This window comes from Sphaerodactylus townsendi, linkage group LG06, assembly GCF_021028975.2.
Source record: "Sphaerodactylus townsendi isolate TG3544 linkage group LG06, MPM_Stown_v2.3, whole genome shotgun sequence".
Classification (NCBI taxonomy): Eukaryota; Metazoa; Chordata; class Lepidosauria; order Squamata; family Sphaerodactylidae; genus Sphaerodactylus; species Sphaerodactylus townsendi.
Window position 1 is genome coordinate 100996705 of NC_059430.1, and position 18617 is coordinate 101015321.

Below are 18617 nucleotides of genomic sequence, written 5' to 3' on the forward strand. Positions count from 1 at the left end.
CTGGAGCCCTGGGCAAAACCTGAGTTTGATTACCGCCCCCCCAATGGGCGGCCACCCTCCCCCACCGTGACCAAACAATGATTTTTTTCCACCAGGTCGTTTCAAAGTCACCATCACATTATAGAACATGCCCCAACTCACAAATCTGAACACAGCAATGGGCCAAGCTACACAGCAGAAATATTTTTTAAAAAACATTTTCAAAATGCTTTCAAAATGTTTTATTACTGCTATGAAAACATTTTATGATATTGTATCCAGTCCCCCCAATTGGGGGAAACAGCATCACTTTCAATGTTATTTTAACTGGGGGCCCAGATACTCCCTTTAAGGTGGATTTAAAAGGTGAATCTGGGCTCCTTATTTTAAACAAGTGATGCTGGAATCCACCCCCAAACAGCATTATTTTCAATGGTGTTTAAACTAGGGAGCCCAGAATCTCCTTTTAAATCCACCTTAAAGGGAGAATCTGGGGTCCCCAGTTTAAACAACATTGAAAGTGATGCTATTTTGGGGTGGATTCTCCCCCACCCTGAAACAGCATCACTTTCAATGTTTAAACTGGGGAACTCAGATTCTCCCTTTAAATCCATGCTGAAGGGGGTGGATTTAACAACAACAACAATAATAATAATAATTAAAAAAACCTTTATTAGGCATTGAGAGAATAAAAGAAAGAAAGAAAGAAAGAAAGAAAGAAAGAAAGAAAGAAAGAAAGAAAGAAAGAAAGAAAGAAAGAAAGAAAACAAGCATTGGCAGGAAGGGGGTGGATTTAAAAGGAGAATCTGGGGAAATTTAGAGGGTGCCTGCTGTCAGGGGTGCAATTATTAAGATAGCAGCACCAAAATTTCAGAGTATCTTCATGAGCCCCTACTGATGATACCACCCAGGTTTGGTGAAGTTTGGTTCAGAGGGTCCAAAGTTATGGACCCTCAAAGGTGTAGCCCCCATCTCCTATTAGCTCCCATTGGAAACAATGGGGATGGGGCACTCCCTTTGGGAGTCCATAACTTTGGACTCCCTAAACTAAACCTCACCAAACCTGGGAGATATCATCAGGAGAGTCTCCTGAAAAATCTCTGACAATACAAAAAAAATCCCACAAACGAACCTGCATTTTTGGCACCCCCCACAAGGCGGCGCCATGAGCAACTGCCCACTTTGCTCAATGGGAGGAACGCCTCTGTTGGGCGGTATACCAAATCCCATTAATCATAATCATAATCATCTTCGAATTGACAAAATTAACATCTGTCAAATTCAGAAGGCAGCCCTGCTGGGATCCGCACGAATACTATGCCGATACATTACAACTTCCTAGGCCTCTGGGTGAGGCTCGAATTGTAATGAAGGCCAACAACCAGCTAAAGATCTGGCAGCTGTGAAATCTACCATAATAATAACAACAACAATATCCCTAATTGCTTGCGTGGTGGCCTTATCTTCTTCCTTTTCTTATAGCCACAAACTTTGTTTATGTGATCCAGAGGCAGGTAATTTTAAAAGTGATGTCATTAGAAAATGACTGGAAGTTGCCTGTGTCAATTAGAAGAATGTGGGGCGAGGGGTGTTTCTCAGAAAAAAAGGTGCACATACCCCGCCAACCATGACCAGCACATGATTCATAGGGAAGAGAGCACATAGGATGGGAAACTAAACATATTGCCATTTTTCATCAACATTTTCTCAATGTATTTATCACAGGGCTTTACACTTAAGATATGCTCAGCTGAAATGCTTTCAAATGTTTCCTATTCTTAGAATTCTTTCCACAAAAAATTAATATATGGAAAATATTACATCATATCTAAAAATCCAGTCTTACAGCTTGTAGTCCGAGGTCTCCTCTATGGCATGTAGCACTACTATGTCCAACCAGAAACAGCAACCACACTACTATTAAGAGCTGGATGCAGGGATTGTATCTTGCCAACTGTATCTTGCCTCACAGTCCAGGGTACTTCCTCCTGTAGTGTCAAACCCACCAGTACAGATTATCTTCTTAAACCCTGCTCTCTTCTCTTTTGCCCCAGGGCAAAATGGGTCAATTTACCCAGGCAATTAACTGAGAAGTTCTTTCTTTCTAACATGTGGTTGAGGTCCATTTTGTGGATATCATTTTAGGCTGCTGAATGTTGTTCATATACCCCTGCTTACTTCTGTGGTGTGCTTTAATACTGATAATATTTGTGCTGTTGTTTTATTATTTTAGCATGCTGTTTTTAACTTTTTTGGCAGGTTTCTACGGGATACGAATCAAATAAATTGAATATTACCAGAATAATCAATGAGTGGGATTTAGCTTTCTCCCAGGTGAGGCTATCAGAGTTATTGAACATTCATTCACGCCTGTGGGAACATGCAAATGTACGTAATGTCAAAGAGTTGGAAGGGGCCATCGAGGCCATCCAGTCCAACTTCCCTGCTCAGTGCAGTATCAGAGCATCCCTGACAAGCAATTCATTCAGCCACTGCTTGAAGACTGCCAGAGACCACCATTTCCACTGCTGTACTACTCGCATTGCTTGTAATTTTCTGCTTGTAATGTACATCCATTATCACAAGGCCTATCCTCTTGCCTGCAAGAATAGCTCCCTGGCCTCCTATAAATTACAGCTTTTCAAATACTTAGATAGCATTCACGTCCCCCTTCAACCAGTCTAAACAGTCTCAGGTCCCTCAGCCTTTCCTTGTAGGGCTTGGTCTCCAGGCCTTTGATCATCTTTGTCACTCTCCTCTGCTCCCACTCCATTCTGTCCACATTCTTTTTGAAGAGAGGTCTCCAGAAATCCAGAACTGTGATCCAGGTGCAACCTGACCAATCGAGTTTACAGCAGGACTCTGACATCTTGCGATCTGAAAGTTATGCACTTGTTGATACACCCCAAGACTGCATTTGCCTTTTTTGCTGCTTATCACACTAACTGATTGTATTCAACTTACAGTCAACTCGTACCCCCAGAGCTTGTTCACACACAGCTACCCAGACATGTATCCTCCATCCAGTATGTGTGCTTCTTATTTTTGTCACTTAGACGTAGAACTCTGCAGTTTTCCCTGTCGAATTACATCTTGTTCACGTCTTCCCACTTTTCCTATGTGTTCAGATCTCATTGAATTCTATATCTTCTGGTGTTTGCTGTTCCTCCTAATTTAGTCCCTCCATCCAGATCATTTATAAAAATACTGAAAAGTACCGAGCCTGTGGCACCGCACTTGACACCTCCAGAGGCGGATCTACAAGGGGACCGGAGGGTGTGTGTTGCACTGAGACTTTTTGGGGGACTCTCCTGATGATACCACCCAAGTTAGGTGAGGTTTAGTTCAGGGGGTCCAAAGTTATGGATTACCAAAGGTGATGCCCCCATCCCACATTGTTTCCAATGGGAGCTAATAGGAGATGGGGGCTTTGAGAGTCCATAACCTTGGACCCCCTGAACCAAACTTCACCAATCCTGGCTGGTATCACCAGGAGAGTCTCCTAAAGATACCCTGAATTTTTGATGCTGCTAGCCTAAAAACTGTGCCCCCTACAGTCCGAAAACTTAAAAAACACTAAAAAATACAAAAAATACAAACGAACATGGGGGGGCGCAAAACTCAGATTTTGCACTGGGCTCCATTTTCCCTAGCTATGCCTCTGGACACCTCCCTCCAATTAGATGGAATGCCACTGACGACTACTCTTTGACTGCACTTCTTCAACCAGTTTCCTATCCATCTAATTATCCTAGAGTCTAGTCTGCAGTGATCCAGCTTACCTAGCAGAACATCATGTGGGAATCTGTCAGAAGCTTCACTGAAAGAAAGGTAAACGACATTGATGGCTTTCCCACAATCTAGTAAGCTCATCACTCAATCAAAGTGCCGACCTGAGCCACTTAGAATCTGTACTGGAAGGATAGACTCAGACTTGACCACTCAGACTTGACCAGAACACTGCAGAGGAGAGAACAGGAACTTTAATGAGGCTTCAATGGCTGAGACTTTGGTGTGGAAACCTAAGGAAGGAATATTGATCATATCAGTATTCCAGCCTTCCCGAAAGAAGCTTAAGAGTGGTACACATGGAATCATCTTCACAACAACCTTGCAAGAACTGTTTGAATTTCATTTTCAGACCTGAGGAGAAAGTTAAATGCTTGATTTTCTCTATTTCACCACTGGAGAGCAGCAGACAAACGGCATTTGGCTCTGAAAGAAAATTCAAATCAGAGAGTAAACAGAGGAAAAAATATTGAGTGAAGGCACCCTGCATTTGTAAAGATTAATAAAGTTGTAGGTGTGCATTTTTCATGTGTGTTTTTTTTTCTTTTTCAGCTATATTCTCCATAATACAGTTTGTAAGGAGCTACTGCCTTGAGGCTCAAACTGCTTTGTTAATGGAGGAGTCACATGAATACCTCAAAAGCCCTATAATGAGACAATGCAAAATGGAAAAAGATGTAGTGCTAGAAGATGAAACCCCAGGTTGGATGGCAGTCAACTATTGGGGAAGATCTGAGGAAAACTATAAGTAGATCTGTTGTTAATGTCACAACTGGACTAAAGCCGAAAGGATATTCATTTGTAGACATGAATGGATGAAAAAGGAAAGCCCTAAGCTATTCAACACATATAATGAAAACATGGAACATGTGAAGGATAAGTCAAGGTAAACTCAAAATTATAAAAGGAGAAATGGAATATTTAAATATTGCAATCCTGGATGTGAGCAAACTAAATTGTACTGGATTAGGACATTGTCAGTCAGAAAATTATAAAGTTTTTCACTTGGAGAATAACAAACACAGAAGAAACAGAATTGTTCTATTAGTGAGGCAAGATGTAGCTTAGGCAGTCAGTGGCTATAATGTCAAGTCTAGCCAAAGGTTTTATAGAAAGCTCATCAATATAACCACCATTCAAGTTTATACCCCATTACAGATGCTGATGAGGAAAAAACTGAAAGCTTCTATGCAAGTATCCAAGAAGATTACACACCTAAACAAGATGAGCTCATAATCATAGGTAGCTGAACACAGAGTAGGAAACAAAGCAAACTCAAGTATTGTTGGAAGATATGGCTAGAAGCATGAAATGAAGCAGGACAGCAACTCATAGAACTCTATGAAGACAACAATTTGTTCATTGTCAGCATGTTTCAGGCAACCAAAGAGACAACAGTATATGTGGATATCACTAGACAGCCAAAGCAGAAATCAAGCAGATTACATCATTGGTAGCAGAAGATGGAAAAGTTCTGTCTGACTACTAAAAAAAGACCAAAAGGCAATTGTGGTACAGACAGTGAACTGTTAATATCGAAAATTAGAATAAAGCTGAAGAAAAATACCAAAACAAGTAATAGTTTCAAAATACAATTTAAGCAACATTTATGAACAGTTTAAAAACCATGTAAAGGACAGATTTGCATTTCTAAGTTCAAGTGAACATGAACCAATAAACTATGCTGGTTGTTGTAGGCTTTCCGGGCTGTGTGGCAGTGGTCTGGTAGATCTTGTTCCTAACGTTAAAAGAACTATAGTTGAAACCAGAGATATTATCGAGGAAGAATGTGCAAATACCATATACGTAGCCAAAAGAAATGAAAAACCTTGATGGGTGACTGAAGAAACTCTTAAAATTGCCAAAGATGGATAAGAAGCTAAAGTAAAAGATGACAGAAATAGAATCAAGAGCCTAAATGCAACATTTTAGCAATTGGCACTCCAAGACAAAGAGAACTATTGTAAGAATCAGTGTGAAGAAACAGAAGAAAATAACAAAAAAGGAAAAACAGGAAATCTGTTCCACAAGATACAAGAAAGCAAGGGGAAATTTAATGCACATTGTGGCATACACAAATATCAAGAATAGAATTACATTAACTAGACAGGACAAAATAAAGAAAAGATGAAAACAATGTACTGAAGAACTATACAAAAAAGATGAAAGGATGACATTACTTTCAGGAACAATCTATTGAAGTACAGCCTATTGTTTTAGAAAGTGAAATTAAAGTTGTGCTGGGAGAAATTGGGATAAATCACCAGGAGTAGATGGGATATCAATAGAGTTATTCCAAACCACAAAAAAAGAGTCCATCAAGATATTAACAAGAAAATGCCAACAAATATGGAAATCAAAACAATGGCCTTCAGACTGGAAATGGTCAATTTACATTCCAATTCCCAAAAAAGGGAGAGATCAAAGTCTGCAGCAACTTGGACAAATACATTAGTTTCTCACGTGAATACTCAAAAACCGACAACAGAGACTGTTACTATATATGGAATGAGAAATGCCAGATGTTCAAGCTGAAAAAGAAGAAACACTATAGATCATACTGTAAATGTATGTTGGTTACTAGAGCATCCAGGAGATGTTCAGAAGAAAGTCAGTTTGTGTTTCATAGATTACAGCCAAGTTCTTGACTGCGTACATCATGAAAAGCTATGGGTATGTCGCACCATCTAACTTGATGTGCAACCTGTATTTTAGACAAAAGGCCTCTGTTAGAACAGAATATGGAGAAACAGAATGGTTTCCATTTGGCAAAAGTGTTGGACAATTACGTATTTTATCTCCTTATCTCTTCAGTCTGTATGCAGAGTATATAAAGAAAACTGGATTCGATTTAGATGAGGGTGGAGTGAAAATTGGTGGAACATCAACAAGTTGAGATATGTAGATGACACCACATTACTGGCAGAAAATAGTGAAAACTTGAAATGACTGCTACTGAAGGTTAAAGCAGAAAGTGCCAAAGCAGGATTACAGCTGAACATTAAGAAGACAAAGAATTGATTATTGGAAAATTACACAACTTCAAAGGTGCAATGAAGAAACTGAAATTGTTCAAAATTTTCTATTCCTTACCTTCCTCATCAACCAAAAGGGAGACTACAACCAAGAAATCAGAAAGAGATTGAGACTGGGAGCAGCAGCCATGAAGAGGTAGAAAAGATTCTTCAGTATAAGGATATACTACTGGGGACCAAGATCAATTTAACTCATTCCATAATATTCCCTCTTACAATGTATGGATATGAAAGCTTGAAAATGAAGAAAGCTGACAGGAAGAATGTTGATTCCTTTGAAATGTTATGTTGGATGAGAGTATTAAGGATACAAAAAGAGAAATAAGTAGGTTGTACATAAAATCAAGCCTGAACTCTCCCTGGAAGCTAAAATGATTAAGAGTATCACCAGAAAAGGCAATAATGCTAGGAAAATGCAACGGTCACCTCCAGGCTAGACTATTGTAACTCGCTCTACGCAGGCCTTCCCTTGCGCCTGATCCAGAAGTTGAAACTGGTCCAACATGCAGTGGCACGCCTGCTCACAGGAGGCGCCTTTCGAGAGCACATCCAGCCTGTGTTGCGCCAGCTGCATTGGCTCCCGGTTGAATTCCGAATCATCTTCAAGGTGTGGGTTTTGACCTTTAAGGCGTTACGCGGCCTGGGGCCTTCGTACCTTCGGGACCGCGTTACCCCATATGTCCCTAGTTGGTCCCTGCGATCAGCAGAGGCCAATTTGCTAGTGGTCCCCGGCCCCTCAATGATGCGACTGGCCTCCACGCGGGCCAGGACTTTTACTGCCCTGGCCCCGGCCTGGTGGAACACCCTTCCTCCAGCTGTCTGGGCCCTGCGGGACCTTGGTGAGTTCCGCAGGGCCTGTAAGACCGTGTTGTTCCACTGGGCCTTTGGAGTGTCCAACCGCTGATGTGGTGCCCCCTCCTTGTTCTCTGCTCTCTGCTCTTGTGTTGTTCCATCAGGCCACCCCCCCTCATATTGAGGGGCCGCTCCCTTTCTGGGGGTAGGTTTTAAATTGGGGTTCTTTGGATGCCTCTTGCTTATTTGCTTATTTATCTATTCACTAATTATTAACCGCTGTTTTAGGAAGTTTTAAGATATTTTATTGCTTTTAATTGGATGGAGCCTATGTATTTGTTCTCTTATGTATGATTTGCTCCTTGTTTGACATTGTTGTTCACCGCCCGGAGCCCTTCGGGGATCGGGCGGTATAGAAATCGAAACAATCAATCAATCAATCAATCAATGAATAAATAAATAAATAAAATGTTGATGGCAGCAGGAAAAGAGGAAGACCCAACATGAGATGGATTGACTCCGTCAAGGAAGCCACAACCCTTAGGTTGCAAGACGTGAGTAAGCCTGTTAACAAGAGATCATTGGGGAGGACATTAATTCATAGGGTTGCCATGAATCAGAAGTGACTTGATGGCACTTCACATATACCCAGGGAACTGCCTTATACTGATTCAGACCCTGGGTCCATCAAGATCAGCACGGTCAACTCACACTGGCAACAGCTCTCTATGGTCCTAGACAGCTGTCTTTCCTATCACCTATCCCCTGATCCTTTTCAATGGAGATGACAGTCTCCAGTAGGGGCTGAAGTGTAATAGATTATGTCTCAGTCTCTCCAGCTCTGTTTGGGGGTGTGAAAAACTTTCATATAGAGTCTTATAGACCAGGGGTAGGGAACCTGCGGCTCTCCATATGTTCAGGAACTACAATTCCCATCAGCCCCTACCAGCATGGCCAATTGGCCATGCTGACAGAGGCTGATGGGAATTGTAGTTCCTGAACATCTGGAGAGCCGCAGGTTCCCTACCCCTGTTATAGACCATCACAATGCTAGTGACCATTTGCTGCTCTCCCTGACAATCAGCCTTCCTGGGGACCAGGTTGTGCCCCTTGGGAGGAATGTTGAGTCCACTACCTCCTACCCAAAAATTAATTGGCACTCTGGAACAGGGATGACAGGGGATTGAACCCAGGGCCCTCCATATCTCCTGCCCATGATCTGTCACTTTATTTTCATTTATACTTTTAAAAAACATATGTGTCTCTTTTGTGTCTCATCATTATCCAAAGCAGCTTTTTGCATCCATCTCCCCTTTTCTCATGATCTTTACAACAATTCCCTTGTGATTTAGGTGAGGCTGAGAGATTGTGACAGGCCCAGGGTCACCAGGCAAGCTTTCATGGCAGAGAAAGGATTTGAACTCAGATGTCTCAGGTCCTAGTCTGACATTATGCCACCTGAGTCCTCACATTGCTTCTCCTTCGCCCATCACTACACACTTGCTTGGGATGAGCTACTGGGCTTTGAACAGCTGTATGGGAAATGGAAATTATGTAACCAAGGAAGCTTTTCATAACACAGCATCTCTGTTCCAGGGAACCTGCTGAATGTCACTTTGTGATCCACTCATTTGAGGATAACAGAAAGGAGGCTAATGTAGCACAAGCAGAAGGAATATATTTCTGTATCCATTAATGGCCTTTTATGCATTTTCTCTGCATTTTAGCTGCCTTGAGTCCAATGAAATAAAGCAGGATTGAAAAGTTTTAAATAAATAAAATGCATGCACTTCACTTTCTCAAGAGACGCACTGCATTTCTGTAGTATTTGCCTTATTTAAACGTAGAGCACAGCCTGACCTGAATGGCCCTGGCTGGCCTGATCTCATATCTTCAAAGCTAAGCAGGGCATGTTTAGATGGGAGACCAACAAGGAAGTCCAGGTTTGCTATAAAGCCAGGTAATGGGAAATCACTTCTGCCACCTCTCATGACTTGGAAATCCTACAGGGTCACCATAAGTCAGATGCAACATGATAGAACTTTCCACCACCACAAGCAGAGCACAGGTGAAGGCACTTCTAGGGGGTAACAGAATTCCAAAGAGGCATCCTACCTTCCACCACGTGGAGTTTTAGCCAGCCCCAGAGGTAGTCTATTTCACTGATATCCTTTAATCTCTTCCAAACTTGATGGACACTTAGCCAGAGCCCTTTACTAGTGTTGCCCATTGCCCACAGGTAACTTGAATAGTGATTTCAGCTCAAAAGGAAGGCTCGGAAACAGGATTCTTAAAAAGTGGATTTTTACTGCAGCACCAAAGAATCCCCAATACAAAACTAGGCACAACTGAGCCGGGTAGGGGAGCATGCAGGGTTTTTTATAGGCAAGTGGGAAATGGGATCAAAGGGGAACAACAAGGAACACAATGCAGATCATCTAAAGACAAAGCTGGGTCATTAAAATAATGGACAAGATTCATGAATGGGTGCAGGGAATTCATGAATGAAAGTCAGTGAGCTCTTACGTAACCTTGGCAATGGCGGCAGATTGTGAAGCAGGAGGGTGTCTGTATCTAAAGGTCTGATGTCATCCAGAAAGGTGTCTTGGCTGAATGACTGTGCCCCATGTCTGGGGCTCTGCTTCAGCCGTTGGTAGAAATGGGGTTGCAAAACAAAAGACAGTGGTGACGCCACTTACTCGATTTTCCAGGGTTTGGGTATCATAACAATAGAGAATCTTGCATCCCATCTTCCTGAGTTCATCAATCTTTTGTGTTGCCAGGTTCAGGACTATTATTGCCCACGATGGGATTATTGTCCAAGAATGGTGGAGGAGGGAGGTACCCTATTCGCAAGTTTCTGAGTGCTTCCAGAAAGGTGCTTACAAACTGTAACCTGTCAAGAAGAAAATCTATCTAACAAAAGCATCTATCTAATAAGCAAAATAAACTATTTAAAAACAAAAAGAAAAATAAGAATTGTTTTTATTTTATTTCACTGCTCACACTATCACCCGTTGAGAATATATCCACAATTGTTAAGATTCCTTGCCATTCTTTTTGGCCCTGGTGAATCAACTGAACTGCTACAAAACATAATCCTGCCCTGACCTGGACAGCCCATGTTAGCCCAATCTCATCATATCTCAAAAGCTTGGTAGATCACCAAGGGATGCCTAGGGTTACTATGCAGAGTCAGGCAATTGAAAAACCTATGGGCGTCACTGTAAGTGGAATGTGATGTGACAAGAAAAAAAAAGAAGAAAGTGGGAGAACCAAAGTCTGTAGCAATACTGCTGTATCAGAACAATTTGAATGGAAGTGGATTCAGGTCATACTGCTGGGCGGGGGGAATATTCCTTCATTACAGTGGATGTGGGGGCCAAGTGGCTCTCTATGGTACATTTGATTGCTTGAGAACATGACCTGTCCCAGCTGAAGAGGATACTATAACAGATACAACACCTTGACATACATAAACTCAATACTTGAGTCATAAACAAATGATTTACAATTGTGACATTTGATTTACAATTGCGACAGTCCCAATCTTCACTTCTTCTAATGATCAATCCAGGGATAGTTCAATCCAACAGGTGAAGTAGCAAGAGGCTTATTAGAGGCTATAAAACCTCCGGATATGGTTTTATTTTGTATTCTTTATCAAGCCAATTAGATTATGTCAATAGACTGAAATAAATTGATATTTCAAATGCAGGTTCTTCTTAAAGGCCTAAAACTATTCTCTTGTGCCAGCAGGTTCTATTCAGAGAGCCTCTATATAAGCCTCTTGTTACTTCACCTGTTGGATCAATCCCTAGATTGATCATTAGAAGAAGTGAAGATTGGGACTTACAATTATAAATCAAATGTCACAACTGTAAATCATTTGTTTATGACTCAAGTTTATGGACGCCAAGGCATAGTATCTGTCATAGTGTCTTCTATACACCTACCCGGTTAAAATACCGGCTGAAGAGGAAGCAGGGGTATGATCATATGTGAAGAAACAGCAGTTTTGAGTAAGCCAAGCAGACATTGCTGGGAGTTAACTGAACTTTGGGGAAGTATGCAAGCTGGATCTCTCTTTATGTGGATTTCATGTGCAGTAATAGCACATCTACATGACGGAAAGTAGTATAGTGTAGTCTGATCACATCAGATTTCAGAAGCTAAGCAATAGTTGAACAGGAGACCACCAAGGAAGGCTCAGCAGATGGCAATGGGAAGCCACCTCTGCTTTTCACTTGCCTTGAAAAGCCTCTTTCACTTGCCTCGGAAGCCTCTTTTGCCATAAGTTGCCTCTGACAAAGGCACTTCATGCACACGCATAGTGTATTTGCTGCCCTACAGAAATGCCTCTGTGCCCCTACCTGTACATTTGTAAATTAAACAAATACATTACAAAGATTTACATTTTTGTCTAATGCCCTTCAAATACAATCTGTAAGAGCAGCACAATCCCATTAACTTCTCATAGCTCAGAGAAGCAGATAACTGAGCAACACTACATTGATTTGGGGCTCGAGGTCAGCGTTTTGGAGGTGGAGCCTGGGAAGGGCAGAGTTTGAGGTGGGCCATGGAGTTCACTCTCCATTTTGCGCTAGACCTGAACTTGGTCATTTGGCGATCAATTGTAATAGAAGATCTCCAGGGGCAACGTATACGTAGGCTACCTGGACTTAAATCCTTTTCAATAAAGTGTAGTAAGCTATTTCTTCATAAACATGCATAGGAACGTGGTGCGAGGCTACAGTGCAGAAAGGTATAGTAGTGCGCACTTTTATTTAGAAATAAGTCCCATTTACAATTGAAATACTTGTACCTGGACATAACTACTGTAAAGTCAGGATAAGGCCAGACTCTAAATCTGCGCAACAAATCGAACGCGTCCTCCGACACCTAACCATATGGACCCCCCCCCATCAAAAAGGCGCCTCTGGTGAGCATGCGCAGTTCCTCCAACGAGCACGCGCCCACTGCTCCTCTTTGTGCTTCCCTAGCGGGGCAGCGCTTTCGCGTGCACAGCGATACCCTTCCCCCGCCAGCTTTGTCCTCTCACAGCCTTGCTTGTTTGAAAGCGCATGCGTCCTTTGAAAACGCTTGCACATGACGCACGTGGAAAGGGGGCGCGCGGCGAGCAGAGGAGAAAGGAAGGCGGCGCCCTTGGTTGGCGATGTCGCGCCTGCGCAGTGTACCCGGTGCGTCGGTGCCATTTTCTTTTTGTTGTTCGCAGCGAAGTGGGTCCGACGCATGCGCAGTAGGCGGTTCGATCAGGCTCACGCAGGCGTAGTGTGGAGCTGAGCAGAGTGACGGTTGACGGCGGCCGCGGGGTTCGCGCCTGAGAGAAAAGGAGTCGGAGAAGCGCGAGGCGTTCCCGGTCCGGGTCTTCCTCTCTGAAGCGGGCCCGGCGCTCGGTCGGCGTGGCAACCCTGTTCCCTCGCGCGCCTTTGCCGCTCCTTCGGCCGCGGATGCAGCGCCGCGAGGACCTCGCCGCCGGCCGCCTGGGCAGGGCCCCGGCAGTCGGCCGCCTGGGCAGGACCCCGGGGGCCGCCGCTGCCTCGGCCGGCCTTCCGTCGGCCCAGGCCGGTGGCATGCCGCGTAGGCCCGGCCGGGGTGGAGGGGCGCGGGGGCCGCAACCTCCGCCCCTCCTGCCGCCCTCCGCCACCGGCTCGGGCGCGCCGGCCCCCACCTCCGCGCCCACCCCGCTGATGCCCGGCGCAACAGTCAAGGCCGAGCCCGAGAACAAATACCTGCCCGAGCTTATGGCCGAGAAGGACAGCCTGGATCCCTCCTTCACGCACGCCATGCAACTCCTGCAAGCCGGTAATTTCGTCGCCGCCGTCGGGCCCGCAGTGGGGAGGGGAGGAGATCCGAACGAGGCCTTTTGCTGGGCTCTTGAACACACGGCGCCACTTTCCAGTAGGGTGGGGAATGGTTACACGTGCCTCTTTTGTAGGCGCTTATAGCCACGTGTATACATCCTCCCGATGGGGTGGGTCGCCATTTCGTGTAAACGAATCTATGTATAGCTTTTGCCACGCTAGCGTACAAGTTTCGGCACTAGAACATGTGCCAGTGGCATCTGCGCACCAAAAAGTTATCCCGATTTTGCACAAAATGGCGATAGGGGTTGGTGCGCGCGCCTGTTAGTGCGGGTGCGCGTAGCTGAGTCGTCTGAAAAGAGCTTTTCTTTCTCTCTCACTTCCGCACGCTAATGCTCCCGACTTGAATAGTACTGAACTAGGAACGTGTTCCACGGGCCATCCTCGTTGTGTCCCTGTGAAGGTTGGTAGCACTTTTCCCGGCCCGTGGGATCTTTCTTGCACGTGGGCTGTGCCGGCCTCGTGTTGAACCCCTTCTCTTGTACTTGGAAGGACAAGTTTATACCAACCCTTTGATTATTTTCTACGTGCTTTTAAGCAATTGATGTATGTCTTGAAAAAGCGGAAAGAGACCCCTTAAATTAAAGCATCTTTTCTGAATAGTGAAAGAATTTGTTCTCTTGCAGTTTGCAAAACCTGCATTGTATGATCATCAGAGGCAGTAATTGCCCTCAAAAGATAAATCACACTAGTTACCATTTGCCAGCATTAAGTTTTGTACCCATAAGAATATACATATGGGTAAAATTAAGATTCTGAATACTTAAATGGTTGTGAATTTATTCCAACAATGCTTATATTGTTAAAAATATTGTCTATTTCTAAAAGGCTCCAGATACAACTTCCCCCAAAAATATTTGTGTGAAAAATTAAATCTTTTAAGTGTAAAACATTTATACTTTGGTAATGCTCAGAGGTTATATGAAAAAAACCTTTGTATGTAAGCAAGGTTACAGGTCAAGATTTTGTTTCTTTAGTCTTCAGTTTACCAGGCTAGCGAGATGCCAGTGTATATATTGGTATGGAGTGGGCAACAGAATAAAAGATAGAGAACTGGAAATAGAATTTGACTTTGCGCTGGGAACACGTCTGTAAGAGAGTTTAGTGGACGGGAACGAGGAATTATTGAGAAAGAAGGGGTTAAAATTACCATTGTTTTGCATACTTTTTAAAGAATCATGAGCAGGGAACTAAGCTTTAGAACAAAGAAGGGAGGGTTGCACTTATTAAATATTTTTATATATCACATTTTTTATTTTTTTCCCCTTTTTCAGCAATTAGGCAGTTTTTACTTCATGGTTTTTTTAAAAAAATATTTCAGTACACAAAAATAAGCATATGTTTAAAACATAGATTTTTATATATTATTCAGAACTTTCTAAATTTAATTTTAATAAATCAGATTACTTGTGTCCTTTCAATGTGTTTTCATATTTAATAATATACTTTTTATAAGACAAATTGCCTAAAATTTTCTTCTTTTGTGTTGGTTTAACCTTATTTTACTTATCTTACTTTATTTTTAATTTTCAGCTATATAATTAAAAATACATTCTGTTTTTCTTAACATTCTGACACTGATCTGTTAGGATGTTAGTTTTGCCATTACCACATATTTAGTTTACTCATCAATTTATACAAGTCTGGATATTTATCTGCCTTCCATTTTGCTGCATATATTACTCTTGAAATACTGAGTAATTTAAATTTTCCTTGTCTCAAAATAGTGTTATGTTTGCACTCACCTAAAAGCCTTCCTTTTTGCCCATGCTTACTAGGGTACAAACAGAAGAGATTGGTATAGAAGTGTTCAACTCTGTATGCAGATGTACTGCTAAATCCGTTGTAACTTTATTAAACTTTTTATTTCTAAACAGGGTTTTTGCTGCAGAATTTTTCTATTTTCCCCTCTTTTAAATCCTGCATTTTTATGCTAAAACGATAAAATTACTTTTATGTTAAAACAGTAAAATTACTTAAGAATTGATAAAAGTATTGCCTATATTTCAAAACATTTCCTTTTTAATATCATAGATTAGGTAGCGGATATAATATTGTTTTGTTTAATACAACAAATTTAAATTTATCTGATTTATGTGTTTAATCCTGAAATTAAAATTTAATGACATTTGGCATATTTACACAATTTGTAAATATCAATGACATAATTTTCTATTTTAAAAAGTTAAGCAGGACTAGAGGGGGACTGATATGTCCTTTCTGTCTTAGCTTATGTATTGTAGTTCTTGTTATCTAAGAGGTGAGAAAAAATAAAAGCTAAAAATGAAAGGGAAAGTGTTACATGTTTCATGTAGTCACAACAGGACTAGCAGCATATTTGGATTTCAATTGGAACTTCATAGCTATGGAAAAATTACTCTTAGTAGTATGTTACCATTTTTATACGCTGAATATAAACTGTGGGTAAGATCAGTCATATTGAAATTTGAAGCATTTCTTGTGAGTCTGCAGTGCACACATCACTAAACAGGTGCATAGTAGACATCACAGTATACATTATCTCTCTGAGCCAGGAGGACATTTTGAGTAGTTGATTCCCAGCCCTTGGTTCAGGGAGGCAGGAGATGGTCTTTCTTCCATTTCCTGTTTCCTTTCTGGGAGTCGCATGCTCCCGTTCTTTTCCTGCCTTATGTATCCCTCACCCAGGGAGAGCAGCATTACTCTGTCTCTTTCTGTTCCTTAATAACCCTATGTATCTTAACTTTATGTTCCTTCTTTAGTGCTGTTACACTGTTCCCTAGCCCTTCTAAATGTTTTCTCTTTCTTCAGTAATAGTGTCAGAGCTGGTCATTGACTTCGATTTCTTCCTGCTTTTCTCTGATGATGGGAAACAATTCGGGTAACAGCTTCCTATTGGAGGCTGAGAGGAAAACCCTGTTAACGGCCGCTGCACAGGAAATCTCACAGTGAGCCCCCTCCTGTTCAGGATCCAGTGCTCTAGTCAACCCTCAGGCAGAAAGTGTGCCCCAAAAACAGAAAGGAAGTGGAGAGTTATATGGCTGCCATTTTGCCACCCAAAGCAACATGGAAATGGAGGCTGCTGAATGCGGCTGCTTCAGCCATCCACCACAGTGCAGATCATAGGGCACAGGCTCAGAGGAGCCATTGTTGTTGCTGGCTGTGATCCCCCAAGGGCTCTCAGGTGAGCTTGTAAGCTTTATCAAGTGGTCCCTCAGGTAGGAGGGTTTGACTTTGAAGGAGAAAATGATAAATAGATGTCAAGGGGTGGGAGTGTGTGCTCAGCCTGTAGTTCAGAGTCCACCTGCTCAATCAAGCCCCTGGAGGCATGGCTATTAAAGCCTTGGCCACTGAATCCATTATTTCTAGGGCCAGCATCATCTCAACTAGAAAATTACTACAGCTTTTACTAGATTCTAATCGACAGCTCATTGAAGGTATCAATCACATTCTGAAAGCCACCTCCTTTGCTGCGAAGGCCCCCTGGATTCTCTCATCTTCTTGTCCAGAGCCATGGCCTGTTCAATAGAAACAGATAGAAACCTGTGGCTAAGGTCATGGTCCTACGATTCAAGGCTTTTATAGCAGCTTACCCCTTCTAGGGGATCATACTCTTTGGAACATCTCTGGAAAAAGTTCTGGTCAAAACCAGGGATAAAAAGAAGTCATTCCTAAATCTGTGGGATGCAATGACAAGAGACCCTCAGGCGGCTTCAACTTTCACTCACAACAAATCCTGCCCAGGTTTACCAAGGACAAGGGCTCGAATTGGAGTAATGCCAACTAGATTTTTCACAGACAATCGAATGACAAGTCCTTCCCCCCAAGGCAGTTTGGCAAGTCCTCTAAGGACAGCAACAACTCCAGCTCTAAGTCCTGACTATGCCAGCCTTACAGTGCAGGACAAACTGCTGCTTTTTCCAGACAGGTGGATATGAAATCAGAAAGATGTCTGGGCCCTGGAGGTAGTCTTCTAGGGCTACGCCATAGAATTTTCAAACTGACCGCCTCTGCATTTACTGAAATCTCGACCCCCAAGCATCGAGAAAAGGTTCTACGGACACAAGCAGCAGTACAACTACTGGATATCAGGGCAGTGGAGCCTGTCCCCATGTCAAAGAGTGGCATAGGAACGTATTTGATCTTTTTCACAGTCCTCAAAAGAAACAAGGACTAGAGAGCCATTTTGGACTTAAAATTTCTCAACAGATTCATCAAACGATGCCGTTTCTGCATGAAAATCCTAAGATCCATCACAAAAGCCATGCAACCAGGGAACTATCTACCGGAAACATACCTACATGTGCCTATTTTGCTGTCCCACCAGAGCTACCTTCGCTTCACAACCAAGGATGAACATTATCAGTTCACGACCCTCCCCTTTGGATTGTCAACAGCACCAAGGGTTTTTCAGAGGTACCCTATCTCTGATTATGTCTCTGCAGGAGACAGGGATTCACATCTACCTCAATGACCTCCTGGTCAGGGAAAGTTCCAAGGAAAGTCATCAGAGTCTCTCAGACAACAATCTGCACCTTACAAGAACACAGCTTTGTAGTGAACTTTCATAAGAGCTCCTTTACTCCAATCCAGCACCTTGAACATCTGGGAATCATTGTGAACACTGCCCACTGTGCCCTGTTCCTTCCAGAACCCAAGTCTTGGCAGGTTATGTAGATGGTTTCCTCAATCTTTGACGGGAGAAGGTATTCCGTATTCAGTCTCAGAGGCAACTGTTTACAGATTTTAGTCTATACAGTTGGGGAGCATCCCTGGAGAACCAACACACACAGGGATGTTGGACACCCTCAGAAGTGAAGCTCTCTATCAACCAGCTAGAAATCTGAGCCATATACCAGGCAATATTATACTTCAAAAACAGCATATGGGGTCATCATCTCAGCAAAAATTTATATAAACAACCAGGGGGATCAAGGTCATCCAAACTACACTATGAGGTACGAAAGATTCTGAATTGGTTAAAAATCAACCTGTCATTGATTCAAGCAGAATGTATGAAGGGCACCCTCAACATCATTAAACAGGAGAAATTAGAATCACAATGGTCCCTCAAGCATGTTGAGATTATCCTGCCTCACTTCGGCTAATTAGTCCTGAATGTTTTTGCAACCCTCAAGAATCAACAACTTGACAGGTA

General features: G+C 42.6%; 1 protein-coding gene across 2 annotated transcripts in view; it reads left to right on the forward strand.

The window, feature by feature from the left end:
• The first annotated feature begins 12845 nt into the window (after positions 1-12845).
• KHDRBS1 (KH RNA binding domain containing, signal transduction associated 1) overlaps positions 12846-18617 on the forward strand; it is a 29333-nt gene continuing 23561 nt past the window's right edge. For both annotated transcript variants that reach the window (XM_048500300.1, XM_048500301.1), the window contains exon 1: positions 12846-13421. In XM_048500300.1, coding sequence (XP_048356257.1) covers positions 13067-13421 — 355 coding nt within the window. In that variant the 5' untranslated portion in view covers positions 12846-13066. The remainder of the gene's footprint in view (positions 13422-18617) is intronic.